This window comes from Panthera pardus, unplaced genomic scaffold (assembly GCF_024362965.1).
Source record: "Panthera pardus isolate Hobbes unplaced genomic scaffold, ASM2436296v1 HiC_scaffold_17, whole genome shotgun sequence".
In the NCBI taxonomy this organism is placed as follows: domain Eukaryota; kingdom Metazoa; phylum Chordata; class Mammalia; order Carnivora; family Felidae; genus Panthera; species Panthera pardus.
In genome coordinates, this window is record NW_026526732.1 from 121,524,299 (window position 1) to 121,540,956 (window position 16,658).

The 16,658-nt window shown below is 50.0% G+C and overlaps 1 protein-coding gene across 8 annotated transcripts in view; it reads left to right on the forward strand.

The window, feature by feature from the left end:
- GFOD1 (glucose-fructose oxidoreductase domain containing 1) overlaps nucleotides 1-16,658 on the forward strand; it is a 113,850-nt gene that overhangs the window by 63,955 nt on the left and 33,237 nt on the right. For 3 of the 8 annotated variants that reach the window (XM_019420095.2, XM_053904895.1, XM_019420097.2), the window contains exon 2: nucleotides 6,120-6,269. The exons of the other annotated variants lie outside the window; for them this stretch is intronic. In XM_019420095.2, coding sequence (XP_019275640.2) covers nucleotides 6,120-6,269 — 150 coding nt within the window. The remainder of the gene's footprint in view (nucleotides 1-6,119; nucleotides 6,270-16,658) is intronic. 8 annotated transcript variants of the gene reach the window in all.

Sequence of the window (16,658 nt, forward strand, 5' to 3'; positions counted from 1 at the left end):
TTCCCTCCCACAGGGCAAAGTAAGAGCTTTTAAAATAGCCTGTTTCCTTTTTTGGAATCTTGATCTCCAGGTGCCAATCACAGCCATCTCCTTTGGAAAGACACTCACCCCTTCAACTGGCACGAGTCTTTCTCTCTGCGTTCTTTCTTCAACAGGAAGTGCAGGAGAGGTCCAACATGGCAGCCTGGCCTCGAGCAAAAGCCATCTGCTCCCTTTCCCCCCATGCCAAGCCTTTTCTGCTGGATGGGAAATTAAGGGGAAAAAAAACAAAATCAGGAACCACCTGCTGCAGCTCCCCAACGACACGGGCTGACCAGGAAACACGGAACAGACACTTCGTTAGGAGGCATTTTGTTTTTGTTTTGTTTTTTGTTTTGTTTCGACTCTTGACAATGTAGATCCAAGTTAGTTAACATACAGTGTGATGATTTCAGGAGTAGAGCTCAGTGATTCATCACTTCTGTATGATACCCGGTGCTCATCCCAACAAGTGCCCTCCTTAGTGCCCATCACCCATTCAGCCCATCCCCCCACCAACACCCCGCCAGCAGCCCTCAGTTTGTTCTGTTTTTAACAGTCTCTTAGGGTTTGACTCCCTCTGTTTTTATCTTATTTTTGCTCCCCTTCCCCGATGTTCCTCTGTTGTGTTTCTTGAATTCCACATATGAGTGAAATCATACGGTATTTGTCTTTCTCTGACTGCCTTCTTTGGCTTAGCATAATACCCTCTAGTTCCATCCACGTTGCTGCAAATGGCAAGATTTCGTTCTTTTTCATCGCCGAGTAATATTCCACATCTTCTTTGTCCATTCGTCAGTCGATGGACGTTTGGGCTTTTCCCATAATTTGACTGCTGTTGCTAAGGATGCATTTTAAACGTCTGTTGGCTTCTCTGCCTGTTTGACTTCCTTCTGGGGCTTTGTATTATCGATGATATCAGCAAAAGGGACTGAGAAACATTTCCCAGGATAACAGGAAGGCCCTTGCTTGACCAGTGCTCAGAAGAACTTGGTTTTCATTCAGCCCGTGTCAGATGGTGGGACTACTTCTTAAGCTTTAACTGGAGTCTGAGCTTGACTTCCAAGATGCCTTTCTGCTTTAACATCTTACACCTCTAAGTAAGAATATAAGAAGAAATACAGCAGAGGTGACCGATCAAGCCACTCTTCTGGGCTTCCAGGAGAGAGATTCCTACAAGTGGTGGCCCAGGTCTGAATTCAGGGCAGGCTTCTCTGTGCCCCCCTTTAGGACATCCATATTCATTATTTTCAAGATATCAGAAGCTTCATGGCTTGAAGGGTGGGATAAGAAAATAAAACTTCTTCCCTGCCGGGAGAATCGTCCCCAACAGCTTCATATGTAGCAAAAGGACCTTGTCTCATCAGCCACGCGTCACCCAGGCTGTGTGTCTTGCTTGGATTTTTGCGTGGCTGGCTTCCAAAAACGACAGGCCTCAGCCAGGTCTGGGGCTGAATACCTTTCTTCTTGCCTACGAGCTACCCAGGTTCTTCCAGGCAGAAGAGGATGGGAGCCCCAAGGCCTTCATCTTTAGAAAGCCCCTTTTCCCTCTTACCTTGTTTCCATCTTCTCAATGTGCCTGACAACTGCTGTGCAGTTAATTCATCCTTACATTGATGAAAGCGGCCCATGTTTTCTGGAATGTTCTTACTGACATGTTCTGGAATGTACTGACATGTTCTGGAATGTACTGACATGTTTCTGGAATGTTCTTACACGAGTGTGTGCTCTACACGGAGGGGTGGATTCAGCTCTTTCGACTTACTGGTTTCCCAGCAGGTCCCAGTGCAGGCCTGCGTTATTGTTTCAGTGATGATGTGGCAAGTGATGGCGTCACTCATGCTGTGGCTGAAAGAACCCATATTGTAGCAACGCTTTCCCTGCCGTGTTTACGAGACGCTGTCCCCGGGCTCAGGGCTTGGTTGCTGCTTTGAGCCTGACATTGTTGTGGGTCTTTGTGCGTGACAGGCTGCATGATCCAATAAAAAGCGCTCCGTGCTAGGTGATGCCCGTCTCTCGTAGCAGCACTGCTGGGTCAGTAAACAGTACTGGTACTTAGTGGTCTGTGGTCTAATTCTCCGCTTTTGCTCTTGGAGCTGACTTAAATCAGTGGGACCGTTCGGCAGTTGTCGGGTTCTTTTGGAACCTATTTCTAACTCAGCTTTTGAAAGGAGGTAAAGGTGGAGTACTTTGCCAAGCATGGATTACTGGAATACTCTAGGGCACGGAGAAACCTAGCACGGGCTTGTTAGGGAACTCGTTGTCTTTCAAAGCGCAGTGTGTATGGTAGGTGCTTTATAAGGATGTTGACAAGTTGATTTAATCTGGTTCCTGGCGTGGATGACAATCGTGACCTGGGATGATGACAAGGGTAATGGGGAGGTTTGAGAAGCCAGGGGCAGGGTCTGTGCTGGTTTCTTCCCTGGGCCCCCTTCATTCTACGAGCATGTCCTTCTTGAATCTGACCACTTGTCTTTGTCCCCACCGCCGTCACCCCAGCTCCCATTGCGGGTAGCCATGGCTGGATAACGCAGGTAAAATTCTTAGTGCAGAGTCTGCCATATGGTGAGTGCTCAATAGAGGATAGATATAAAATGTTGACTGTGGATAATCCGAGAAGCGTGATGCATCTATATGAACTTCCGTTTCCTGATTAAAACTGTTCTGAGACTCCCCTTCGGATAAAAATCAAGGGCCTACCAGGGCCAACAGCCCCAGCCCCTGCCTGTAGACCCTAAATTCCATGAGGGCTGAGGACCCCGTCTGTCTTTTACGAGTGCCTGGCGCGTGGTTGGTGCTAGAAAAACACGGTCTGTGTCTGTTGAATGAATGGATAGAGAGCTGGATGCTGGTCATGATAACCACACAGATAATGATGCTAACGATCAGGTAGGCGAATGGCCAGCATGTGCCGAGCCCTCAAGTGCGTGCTTTGTGTTCTTCGTGTCAAGTGGCCACTTCCACAGCTCGGAGCAGATATGCTTGTGATGAGAAAGTGAGTCATCCAGTGGGTCAGCTTGTCTGGCTATTGAATCCAGAACCACACAGGCTCTGGGCTGTTACTTGATGCTGTGTGGAGGTTAGGCCAAGCCCCCATCAGATCCAGGACACGGACAGGTGCCTCGCCCTAAGGAAAGAATGAGGGGTGGGAAGGCATCGAGGTTGGCAGCTGCCTGCCCAGTGGCATCCACCTCCTGAGAACTAGGTTTTGTGCTCGGAGCTTGAGTGGCCAAGGCTAGGTGGGTGGAAGAGGTGGGGTGACTCAGAGATTCCGCTTCTGTTTCCGTAAGGACGACTCCCCCCTCTCGGAGGGAATGTCAGTGTTGAAGGGGCTCGATGGGTTGGAAGGGCAGGGCAAACTGGCTGGCCGTGTGTTTCGTAGTCCAGCGTGTTCTAGAACTGTCCCATGAGGAGACCCGTCTGTTCAAGAGGGGAGGGGACCAACTTTAACCAGGACCTGAGAAGAGCTGGTCGTTCGGGTCTAGCTGCTGACGCATGTTTTAAGCGTGCTCACCAAAGAGGCCAACAGTGCTGGGGAGGGATCTGAAGGTAGGCAGTGCAGGGGGAAGAGGGAGTCCTTCCAGCAGAGAGCCTGCTCCTTCCCTGCCGCTGGGTGTTGTGGGACATCATCCCTGACACGCTTTCTCTTCAGCGCAGACCTCTCCTCCCTGCTTGGGCGCTGTGGCCGCTGATCACCAGCAGCAGGAAAAGCAGGCCAGTTCTGTTTCTGGCCGCTGCATCAGCTGGGGTTACGACAGCCTTTACTTTGAGTACCAGCCTCTTCTGACTGACGCCATATTTGACTGACGCCATATTCCTGGGAATCTAGGGCCTCCCCGACCCCCACCCAAGAAAATCTTGTTTAAAATTATGTTCTACTTACATGATGTGTCTTTTGACTTCGACTGACTATCCTGATGCCTGCTGTTAACCCCTTTAGACGTTCAGGCCCATGATAATAACAGCTAACATTTATGAAGCATATTACTACGCACTGTGCTGAAACGTTTCTATGGCAGCCCAATGATGTCAGCACTCTTTGTTGGCCTCCATTTTACAGATGGAGCTGTGGAGGCACCCAGAGGTCATGTGAGGGACCCAGGGCTACACATCCAGCGAGTGGGGCGCGGGGGGCCAGGAACTGAACCCACATAGAGCGACTCTCAGACCTGCCTGCTTCAGCCCCAAGCTAGGCAGCGTGCCCCGCCCGAGTGAGCCGTGATCACCGTGAGCTTTCTATTTAAGGCAAACAGCTCAGCTCTTGGCCTCTTGAGTCAGTCTTGTTCAGTCGATTGGGTCTGCAGTGGGGCTGGCTGACTCTGGGCCTCTCCGGATTCTTCTAGCACTCACAGATCTGCGTCACACAATCTGGCACTCCATGCAGCGGGACCGTACTGCCATCTCGAGTCATTTCCAAATATGCACATCTTTTCTTCCCTCCAGATTGCAAGATGCTAAGGAAAAGGGCCCATGGTTGATTTTTCTCCAGTTTCCCCACAGCACTTGGCATATTACTGGGACCTTGGAAGTGGTTTAATGCCCTTTAGCCTGACTAGGGGACAGAGTAGCCTGCCTGGTAAGTAGCAGACTTCTGGAAATGGAGGAAGCTTGCACTGGGCTGTTATTAAAGCCCTTATCTGTAAAGGAGAGGAGAACATCATCTGTAGACTCTTAGAACCAGACTTTTGGGAGAGTTGTCAGGGACATGGCGTTCTTATGCATTTTATATTGGCCTCTTTATATTGAGTGGTTTATTTTGTTATTTTTTTTAATGTTTATTTATTTTTTGAGAGAGAGAGAGAGAACATGAGTGGGGAGGGGCACAGAGATACGGGGACAGAAGATCCAAAGCAGGCTCTGTGCTGAGAGCAGAGAGCCTGATGTGGGGCCCAAACTCACAGACGTTGAGATCGTGACCTGGGCCGAAGTCGGACGCTTAACCGACTGAGCCCCCCAGGCACCCCTATATTGGGTGTTTTGTGCTGTGTAATTCCTGAGATGACTGCTGTTCTCAGGAATCTGTTCAAAAGACAGAACCAAATGAGCTCTGACATTGGACCTGGTTTGCTTGGCAGGGCTGTGGGGTCTGATCTGCCCGGTTGTTTCTGCTTTGCTGCTGTTGGTCGATTAGCCCACATGCTTGTTTGAGAAGGAGCGAGGGCTGCCCGACGAGCCGGGGAGAGGTAGCTGGTGCGGCCGTGGAGGGAAGGGACAGTACGTGCTTCAGTTTGTTTTGGTTTTTTTTTCTTCCCCCTCCTATTTTGGTCAAAGAATGCTCAGGCATTCTTTTCAGCTTGCCTCACCCTTGGCTCACCTTAGATGAGGAGAGGAAAGGAGCTAAATTATAGCCATCTGGGGGTACCCCTGCCCTTCCGGACGGATGCCACAGCGGTTACCTTCCATTAGAAAGGGTTTTATTGGTTATTCTTGGATCCGACCTCTGTTGTGGATTGTCTTTGGATGAGGAATGCATACTTACTGCCTGTCACGTATACCTCGGTGGCAGGGGCAAAAATGGAGGCCAGTGCCAGGCTGCACAGCCCGTGGTGAGTGGGTGACCTAACCCTCTGGCGGCTGTCCCCGGGCACATTTTTAAGACTCGTAGGTCCCTTGCATTCCTTCCTCCTGCTACCCAAGAGGGCATGAAGGGGGCCAGGGCACCATGGGCAAATATATTCCACCGAGATGTGCAGCCAGCAACCTTACAAAAAAGAGAACGTCACGGGGCGCCTGGGTGGCTCAGTCGGGTAAGCGTCCGACTTCGGCTCAGGTCACGATCTCGCGGTCCGTGGGTTCAAGCCCTGCATCGGGCTCTGTGCTGACAGCTCGGAGCCTGGAGCCCGCTTCGGATTCTGGGTCGCCCTCGCTCTCTGCCCCTCCCCCCGCCCTCTCTCTCTCTTTCTTTCTCTCTCCTCTCTCTCTCTCAAAAATAAATAAACGTTAAAAAAAATTCTAAATAAAAAAAAAAAGAGAATGTCACATCAAAGTGGCACTTAATGTTGGGTGCAGACATTCCAAGGGAACATGTCGGGAAAGGCTACCTCCATGACAGAGCCAAGGGGGTAGGCCCACCTGGTGCTCTGACACAACTTCTTTCACAGATGACATCTCTCTGGGCTTCTTGTGTGCACACTGGATGCCGCTGCCACCGCTGGAAAGACCGAACGGGGGGCCCAGCAAAGAGCGAGCGTGCTTGTTGTCGTGGCAACCCTGGCCTAGTCCTCAGACAGCGTCCCCGTGGGGCTTCTCAGGTGAGGGCCTAGCAACTGGCTCTGCTCAGAGGAGCCCCCCTGCAGAAGAGCACGTTGTCACCAGGCACATGCCTCAGAGGAAGGAGGGGGCTGGTGGCACCGAGCTGTGCGAGCCCAGGAGGGAAGGCAAGAGGAAAGGGGGGGGGGCGGGGGGAGGCGGGCAGGAAGCAGACATGTTCTTGCTGATTTCTGCAGCCCAGGCTGATTCCCTCACCATCCGAGACCAACGAGTGTGTGGAGGGGCGGATGCTGAAAGCACTTGAAATATTTTAGGGCCGATATCCCCACCCGGATGTGACGCTGGCCCCGCTTCGACACTGGTGCATGCTGGGTGGGCATCAGCTCTGCTGAGAATAACGGACAACCTTGGCGTCTATCAGTCTGTGTGGGCGGCCCTCCCGAGAGACCGCAGACTGGGGGTGGTGCTTAAACGGCAGAGTTTGTGCGCTCACGGCTCTGGAGGCTGGAAGTCCAAGGTCAAGGTGTCGGCAGGGCTGGTTTCTCCTGAGGCTTCTCCCTTCTTGGCTTGTAAACGGCCAGGTTCTCCCTGTGCCCTCCCGGGGTCTTCCCTCCGTGTGTGTCTGTGTCCTAATCTCTTTCTCTTACAAGGACACCAGTCATAGTGGGTTAGGGCCCCAGTGACTTCCTTTACCTTAATTACCTCTTTAAAAGAACCTTCTCAGGGCGCCTGGGTGGCTCAGTCGGTTAAGCGTCCGACTTCAGCTCGGGTCACGATCTCGCGGTCCGTGGGTTCAAGCCCCACGTCGGGCTCTGGGCTGATGGCTCGGAGCCTGGAGCCTGTTTCAGATTCTGTGTCTCCCTCTCTCTCTGCCCCTCCCCCGTTCATGCTCTGTCTCTCTCTGTCTCAAATAAAACGTTAAAAAAAATTTTTTTAAAAGAACCTTCTCTCCAGGGGCGCCTGGGTGGCTCAGTCGGTTGAGCGTCTGACTTCGGCTCAGGTCATGATCTCGCGGTTCATGAGTTCGAGCCCCACATCGGGCTCTGTGCTGACAGCTCAGAGCCCGCTTTGGCTTCTCTGTCTCCCTATCTCTCTCTGCCCCCTCCCCCGCTCATGCTCTCTCAAAAATAATAAACATAAAACGATATATATATAAAGACCTTATCTCCAAATATGATCACATTCTGAGGTCCTGGGCTTAGCAACACAAAACATGAATTTTGGGGGATACGATCTAGCCCATAACACTTGGGCACTGATGGTAATGGTCAGGGTGGCCTTACTCTCTATTGGAATGGCTTTTGACACTTTGTGAGCACCATGTCCTCTGCAGCAGCTCTAAAGTGGCGATTGGTATTTCCCTCATCTCACGGACAAGGAAATGGAGGCACAGGGAACGGAAGGTCTTTGACTCCAACAGCTAGAACACTGAGACTGGTCAGCCTGACTCCGAAGCCGTGTTCAGGGTCCACGCAGAGGCAAAGGCCTCCCCCACTTTTCTCACTGGAGGTGACGTCACTGGATAGGTTGGGGAAAGGCCTAGTCCCAGCTCATCAAAGAGAAGGAGATACTGGGGTACTCTTTTATGCTCATGCCTAGTGCCCCTCACAGTCTGCGACAACAGGCCTTCCCCTGTGGGAAGGAGATCGTCCAGGCGATACTGTATCATTGCGTGTGAGCAGGCCGCGAGTCATGACCGCATGCGGACGGCCAGCTGATGTCTGTGTGGGTCCTCTCTGGGTAATAGAGGAGGCAGGCCCTACAGCCCTGGGTTTGATCCGGTCAGGGCTGGAGCCTGCTGTTTTCACAGCTGTTTTCTCTGATCCAAGGTCTTACTTTGCCTGGAGCCTTCCTTCTGCTGGCCCCTTCTTCCCTTCCCTCCTTCCCTCCCTCCCTCCCTCCTTCCCTCCCTCCCTCCCTCCCTCCCTCCCTCCTTCCCTCCCTTCTTCCCTTCCTTCCTTCCTTCTTTCCCTCCTTCCCTTCCTCCCCTTCCTCCCTTCCTTCCTTCCTTCTTTCCCTCCTTCCCTTCCTCCCCTTCCTCCCTTCCTTCCTTCCCTCCTTCCTTCCTTCCTTCCTCCCTCCCTCCCTCCCTCCCTCCCCTCTCCTCCCCTCCCCTCCCCTTTCCTTCCTTCCTTCCTCCCTCCCTCCCTTCTTCCTTCCTTCCCTCCCTCCCTCTCTTCCTCCCTCCCTTCTTCCTTCCCTCCGTCCCTCCTCTCCTCCCTTCCTTCCCTCCCTCCCTCCCTCCTTCCCTCCTTCCCTTCCTTCCTTCCTTCCTTCCTTCCCTCCTTCCCTTCCTTCCTTCCTTCCCTTCCTTCCCTCCTTCCCTTCCTTCCTTCCTTCCTTCCTTCCTTCCTTCCTTCCTTCCTTCCCTCCCCTCCCCTCCCCTCCCCTCCCCTTCCTTCCTCCCTCCCTCCCTCCCTCCCTTCCTTCCTTCTCTCCCTTCCTCCCTCCCTTCTTCCTTCCTTCCTTCCTTCCTTCCATCCCTCTTTCCTCCCTCCCTCCCTCCCTCCTCTCCTCCCTTCCTTCCCTTCCTTCCCCTTCCTTCCTTCCTTCCTTCCTTCCTTCCTTCCTTCCTTCCTTCCTTCCTTCCTTCTTTCCCTCTTTCCTTCTGCCAGTGCTGTGAGACAGTGACAGCAAGCTTACAGGACTGCAGACACACTCAGCTATTTGTAGGGCCCTGGGCTCTTCCTGTGGGAGAGCTCAAGGCTTCCCCAGGCGGTGATGTAGGAGGTCCCGGTCACTTTGAAAGCGTTGCCCACTGTCTCCTGGCACTTAAACTGCTCTGCTGTGTGAATAATTACTTGGCCTTAGTTCCCTGAGGCAGAGGGTGGGAGTGGCGTTTGGGGTAGGCAAGGCTTTGGTTCTTTCTCCTATGCTCTCCTTCTTCCTTCTTTCTCTTCTTTGATCCCAAGTGCCCAGACCTCCACTGGCCTGTCCAGGGAGTCCCCTGACACTAATTCTGAGCTTCCCAATTGGTTCCCACTTTTCTCCTGCCAGCATGTTAGGTGACTCCCATCCTTCTTCCCACACTTCATTGTTGCCTTCTGGATTCACCGGGTGCTAGGTAGACGTTCCCTTCTTTTTTCTTTTTTTAAACTTTTTTTAATGTTTATTTATTTTTGAGAGAGACAGAGACAGAATGTGAGTGGGTTAGGGGCAGAGAGAGAGGGAGACACAGAAGCAGAAGCAGGCTCCAGGCTCCGAGCTGTCAGCACAGAGCCTGACGGGGGGCTCGAACTCACAAGCTGTGAGATCATGACCTGAGGCAAAGTCGGAGGCTCAACCGACTGAGCCACTCAGGTGCCCCGATGTTCCCTTCTTCAGAGGTCAGAAAATCTGTCCGGACACGGGGTGAGCCAGCCGCACTGTGACAGCCCGGGCCCTGGGCTCCCAGGACAGAGTTCTCTTATCTCAGCTGAAGGCACCTCTCCAGAGTGCCAAGGAAAACACCATCAAATCACTTAGGGTTTGGGGCTTTATATCCCTGTGTTATCTGCCTTTCTGATATCCCTTACCTCAGTTGGCCTTGGACGTTCGCCCCGCCTTCAGAATCTTGCCAGGCTGGAAATCTGTATTATCTTGGAAAGTCAGCAGATGCTGCTTCATTCTGCTTCTTTTCTGTCTGTTGACTTAAATGATGAAATCCTCTTTATTAAAGATAGTGCGGGGTGTGCTCCCGTCTTCCTCCCCGTGTGTGTGTGTCAAGAGATAACTGGGTTACAGTCACCTAACTTCCTGATCGATTCTTGACAGGTGGTGGGATTTCAAGTTTCATTTCCCTTTTCAGATTTTTCTGCATTTCTTAATTAAAAAAAAAAAAAGAAAAGAAAAGAAAGGAACATGGATCCTTTTCTTCCAAGAACCATAAAGTCATTCCAAAATAAATGAATATGTAAGGGAGCAAATGTATCAGCCCCTCTGTTCCCTTTCCAGAGCTGTCTTAGCCAGGTGAGTGTGGGGTACCGCTGGCCAGGAAAGCGTTGAGGGGCAGAGGGCCCGGGGACTGTGCTGACAGCAGATTGTCTCCTGTTTATTAAACCTCTTGTTTGCTCGTGGCTGGATTTTATTTCAACCCACTGGCCTACTTTCTTTCGGGTCCTAAGTCGTTCACCTGAGCTCCCTTACACGGCTGCTTTATCTTTCCTCCCTGTCAGGTCATGTGGTGGGGGGGGGGGGGGCAGGTGGGGAGGTCTTCATAGGCGAGTATAAATTTTTACCAGAATAACAGCCACCAGTAGAAAAAGCACTTTCTCCTCACCATTAATGCTGCTTTGTGTTTGTTTTTTTAAGGCAAAATGTGCCCTTTATCAAACTTCCACTTTAAACCGCAGGGAGGAACAAGGGGGAGCTTTTGCCTCACTGTCCAAGATAAGGTACTTGCTACATTGTGCAGAAAATTTAATTAGGCAAAGCGACACAATTGGAACTGGGTCCTGCCCTGAGCGGGAAAGGAAATTAACCTCTGCCTACCACAGCTGGGCCCAAGGTCGCGTTCAATTGTGTTCTGATCAGGCGGCTATTTCCGGAGCTAGAGAGAGAATGTGTCGGTTCATAAACACTCTCCACATGGGGGACAAACGCCACTTTGAAGGGCTCTTGGCCACTCTCTTCTGCAGTGGTCGGTAGGGAAGGGCGCATTTCTCACATACCTTTGCCAGATGGCGGTTTTCCTGGGAGCAAAGCCAAGCATTCCCATCCTTTGGGAGGTGACCCAGGAAGAGATACTCTGCAAACTGTCCAACTGTCGCTCTTTGGTTGGGCAATCTTGGCGAGTCCGTTGGGCGCATGTGACGAGGGAGGCAGTTGGGGCTGGAGTCGCCCTATTTATTTCCTCACTGTCGACGTTAGACAGAGGGTTTGTGTTTGCACTCCTCTCCTGATGAAATGGAGTGACTCAGGAAAAACCATTTGACTAAATAAACCCTGTTGTAATAGCTGCTCCCCCGAGCCCCATCTCATCTTAATTTCCCCTAAAGTTTGCTACATAGAACTTCATAGCTTCGCAGACGGTGTTTATACAAAACCTGGTCTCTGCGTCCAAGAAGGTTTTGATTCCAAGATAAGCCCTTTGGACTTGGCCGTCTTGGACCATTTTTTCAGCCGTCGTAACCGAACGGTTCAAAGGCATTCCCAAGGGACATGACAGAGGGCTTTGTTTTTCATGTGATCTTTATCCCAAGTGTCTAAGTTGATCTGGTCAAGAGGTCCTGCTCTGTATCCAGCCATGGAGGAGGAGACATCATATAGCAAAAGGAGGCGGTGAGGAAGACGGCACTCTGCAGCCCGGGAGCACATAGAGCAGTTGGGGATGTGAGGTTGTTCATCAGCCGGAGGCTGGCTCTCCACAATGAAAGCCACATCGTAGGTGTATTAGTCAAGGTTCTCCAGAGAAGCAGAGCCAGAGCCAATAGGAGAGATAGAGATAGAGAGGGGGCAGAGAAAAAGAGAGAGAGAAAGAGTGGGAGGTGTCACAGATGCTGTAATTACACAATCCCTTGTCTCTCTCCCACTGACCATGGGCAAGCCTGCGTCTTCTTACACATCACCACCTCTAGCACGGGTCCTGGTGAATTACAGGGATAGCACAGACCCCTGGCTACCCCTCCCCTCCCCCTAATCAGTTCTTGTCTCCCTCTCTAGGAGCGGAACCGTTAGCTTTTAGCCGGACCCATGGTTGCCGGGAAGAAAAGAATTGGGTCACATGGTTAGGGAGGCTCAGAAGTCCCAAGATCTGCAGTCAGCAGGGTGGAAGCCCAGTAGAGCGAATGGCACAGTTCCAGTCCAAGTGGGAAAGCCTGGGGACCAGGAGAGCCAGTGGTGTGAGTTCTAGTCCAAAGCTGGCATGTTTGAGACCCGAAAAAGAGCCAATATTTCAGTTCAAGTCCAAAGGCAGGGAAAGACTTAGTCATTTTGTTTTTATTTTTTTTTTTAATTTTTTTTAACTTTTTATTTATTTTTGAGACAGGGAGAGACAGAGCATGAACAGGGGAGCGTCAGAGAGAGGGAGACACAGAATCTGAAACAGGCTCCAGGCTCTGAGCTGTCAGCACAGAGCCTGATGCGGGGCTCGAACTCACGGACCGCGAGATCATGACCTGAGCTGAAGTCGGCCGCTCAACCGACTGAGCCACCCAGGCACCCCAGTCCTTTTGTTTTTAATTCAGGTCTTCAACTGATTATATGAGGCCCACCCTCACCGGGGAACACTATCTGCTTTACTCAGTCTACCAATTCAGATGTTGATCTCATCCAGAAGCACTCTCCCAGATCCACCCAGAGTAATGTTGGAGTAGATGTCTGGGTACTCTGTGGTGCATTCAGGTTGACCTACAAAATAACCATCACAGTGGAATTATTATTTCTCGTATGGGTGTTCTCCTTTCTCCTCTTCAACAAATAAGTCCTCAGCATACAATTTCAGCTACTGTAACCCGGATCCGAAATAATTATTTCTGCCCCACATGACAGCCCCTCTGAAAGCCATCTGGCAGCTCCATGTTTTCTAGGATCCAGGGGTCTCTGTCTTGTTGCTCTGCTATCCCTAGGGTGTTGTCCTCGCCAACGTGGCCTAACGCGGGATCCACACAGCAAGATGGGAAATGTTGAATGGCACCATGGGAAATCTACACATCACACTTCTACTCATACCCTATTGGCTGGGACCTAGTCATATGGCTATACTTAACAGCAAAGGATACTGGGAAATGTAGTTTTATTCTTGCCCACCACGTGCAGAGCTAACAACAAATGGTTCTGTCACTGCATCCTTGGGGGTGGGGAGGGACAGCTCAGGGTCTCCACTACTCATGATTTGCCACTAGGCACTGGAAATAAAGTGATGCTTACGATGCAGTCCTGCCAGTGGTCAGTGGGAGATAGATAAAGTACTCATTACCACGTTATGTAATTAATGGGTAAACACAGTCAACCAAGCTGGAACAGGACTGTCAAAGAAGGCTGTCCAGTGACTTACAACAGTAAATCATTTTAAAGGACAGCTGTATTAGACCCAGTGGGTGGAGAGCCATTTCCCTAAATCCCAGTTTCAACTGAACCTATATTTTCTTTTCTTTGGCAGTCAAACTGAATTCAGAAATTGAGGCTCAGATCTTTGTATTTAGGTCAAGTAAGGAGACCCAAAATATTCATGGAAGCATGAATTAAAAACAAGTAGGATTGGGGCATCCGGGTGGCTCAGTTGGTTAAGTGTCTGACTTCGGCTCAGGTCATGATCCCACGGTTCGTGGGTTCAAGCTCCACATCGGGCTCTGTGCTGACAGCTCAGAGCCCGGAGCCTGCTTCGGATTCTGTGTCTCCCTCTCTCTCTGCCCCTTCCCCACTCATGCTCTGTCTCTTTCTCTCTCTCTCTCAAAAATAAAATAAAAACATAAAAAATAATAATAAATTAAAAAAACATTAAAAAACAATAATAAAAACTAAATAAATACGCATTGGAAAAAAAAGTAGCATTCCTTCCCTTTTCTGTCTCTCTTCTTTCTTCCTTCCCCTCTCATCCATTTAGTCTAGGATTAAGGGGTTCTATGGCCCTGGCAGGAATGCAGGTATCCTTTCTGAGCCTTGTTCCCCTTTATGTGTGGAGCCCTTATAGTCTTGGACAAGAGATCCTTCAGAGGGTTTCAGGATGAGGGCTGGGGGCAGGACTGGAGGTACAGGGAGCTGTTATGTAACATGGTAAACAAACAACCATTGGGCGTTTCATTTTCCATTAGCCAGAGAGGCATTTTATTTCCACTAGAAACGGGAGCAGACGTGAAAGCAATTAGTGTTAGTGGGTTTACGGTGACATCCCTGGAGCCAGCAAAATCCTGGAGCCAGATGTCTGTGCTTTACTGGTTCCTTGTTCAGAGAACATTCGTGAGTTTTTTCCACCCCTGCCCATCCCACCTCCTGCCAAAAAGGCCCAAAATATCACAGTTGGGAGAACATAATATTCCTTGAATAGCAGGAGCAGAAGGCCTGTTCTTGGGAGCTCGAGAAGGCTGCCTCAGAAGCTGGAGAGGCGAAGTCAGGAAGGGCAGGAAACATCCCCGCACCGGCAACTCCCTGGCCTGGGGACCTTGAGAACCATTGATGAGTTGGGGCCAGGACTTGAGGCAGCGATAAATATTAGGGATGGTGGTCTGTCAACCCCACCTTCTATTCCGTTCTGTTTACTTCTTTTTCGACCTGCCCTACCTCACCCCCGGCACGCATGGCATACAAAGGATAGAAGTGGAAACAGCAGCAGAAATAGAAGCCCTGGATGTCCTCCCCTCCCCCTCTGCCCTGGAATAACGTGGTCTCAGTTTCGCTCGTCGTAAGCGTCGACGTGACCATGGCTGCCACCAGGACCACCAAAGCCCCAGAATCTGCCACTTCAGTACTTTCCAACGTAGATATTCTCTTCCTGCAGAAGACCCTCCTCCCCTTAAGGTCTTAATACTGCATGATTTATTGTTGGTTGTATCTCTCTGCCCAGTTCGGGAGCCCAGGGGCTACATGGAGCTATTGAGCCCTTGAAATGTAGCCATTCCAAACTGAGATGTAAGTAAGTATAAAACACACACCAGATTTCAAAGACGTAGGTGGGAAGAAGGTAAAGCATCTCAAACTTTTATACTGATTACATGCTGATAATATGCTGGATGCAGTAGACTACAAAAGGTGTTATCAAAATCCATGGTTTCTTTTTACATTTTTCATGTGGCTGCTAGAAACTTCAAAATCACACATGTGGCTTGCATTTCTTGTTACGTTTCTACTGGGGCAACGCTGGTCTATGTTATCCTTTCAACTAGTTTAGAACTTCATATTGTACATTAGTAAAGATATCTAAACACATATTCAGGGGCACCTGGGCGACTCAGTCTGTTGGACGTCCGACTCTCGATTTCGGCTCAGGTCAAGATCTCAGGGTCTTGGGATCAAGCCCTCCGTTGGGCTCCGTGTTGGGTGTGGATCCTGCTTGATATTCTGTCTCTCCCTTTCCCTCTGCCCCTCCCCTGTGTGCACACGCTCTCATGCGCTCTCTCTCTTAAAAAAATTTTTTTAATAAAAAAAAAAACTTTAAAAATAAGTAAATCAAATAAAATTAAATAAAAATAAAAAGACTTTTAAAAGAAGAGAGGCTCTTCACACTTTGTAGGAAGAAGGTTGGTTAACGAACAGAGATGTGCTAGCGTTTGACACAGAGTTGAGAAATGTAATCCCCTTCAGGAACCAGGTAATGATACAAATAAGTGGGGTGGGCTCGAGGTTAGATGATAGGGAATGGTGGAGCGTGTGGTTCACTGAGGTGAAGTAACCCATGTAAAAGCATCTACATTTAAAAATTTTTAAAACACCGGGTGCTCCACAAGCAACGTCTTCAGGTGGAATTCAACCCAGAGGATTCCTGCGTGCCACTCTTGGGACCTTTAAAATTTTTTTCTTAAATGTTAATTTATTTTTGAGAGAGAGAGAGACAGTGTGTGAGCGGGGCAGGAGCAGAGAGAGAGAGGGAGACCCAGAATCCGAAGCAGGCTCCAGGCTCTGAGCTGTCTGCACAGAGCCCGACGCGGGGCTCGAACTCACGAAACCGTGAGATCAGGACCTGAGCCGAAGTCAGACGCTTAACCGACTGAGCCACCCAAGTGTCCCTTGGGGCCTTTAAAACTCAAAAGCTGCTCTGTGCTACAGATCTCCTGAAAACGACCTCTTGCAGACAATTCAAACCGAGCTTTGTAAATTGGAAGTTCTTTTTTTAAATCTTGAAATGACATGATTTTAACCCTGGCACCCAAGTCCACTCATAGCTTTACTCTGTAGCTTACATGTTCTTGTACTGAGAACGTGCCCAGCAGTTAGCTGGCGTTGAGTTCATATTCTGGGAGCTGTCGGGAGAGCGGTGCCTGGTATAGTTCTTCTAACAGCGCCGTGATGATGATCGTATCTTTGTTCCCTTTGAGGCTCAGGGAAATCAGGCCACCCACTTGGCCACAGCAAGAAAATGGCAGAAATGAGGTTCAAGCCCACGTATTTCAGATGCTACTGTCAAAATCTGCCATTGCAAGGTCTCAAGGTTTGATCCTTGTGTTTCCTTCTGAAAGTTTTATATTTTTAGCTCCTACGTTTAGGTCTTTGATCCATTTCGAGTTAATTTGTGCATAGGGTATAAGCTAAACACCCAGCTTCTTTGCATGTGGATATATGGTGGTCTCAGGATTACTTGAAAAAACGATTCTTTCCCCATTGAATGACCTTAAGCATCCCTGTTGAGAATCAATTAACCATACATGTGCAGGTTTATTTCTGAATTCCCAGTTCTGTGCCATTGATCGATTTGCCCATGGTTATGCCATTACCACAGCATCTTGATTACTATAGCCTTGTAGTAAGTTTGACATCGTGAATTACAAGTCTTCCAGCTTTGTTCTTGTTGAAGAATGTTT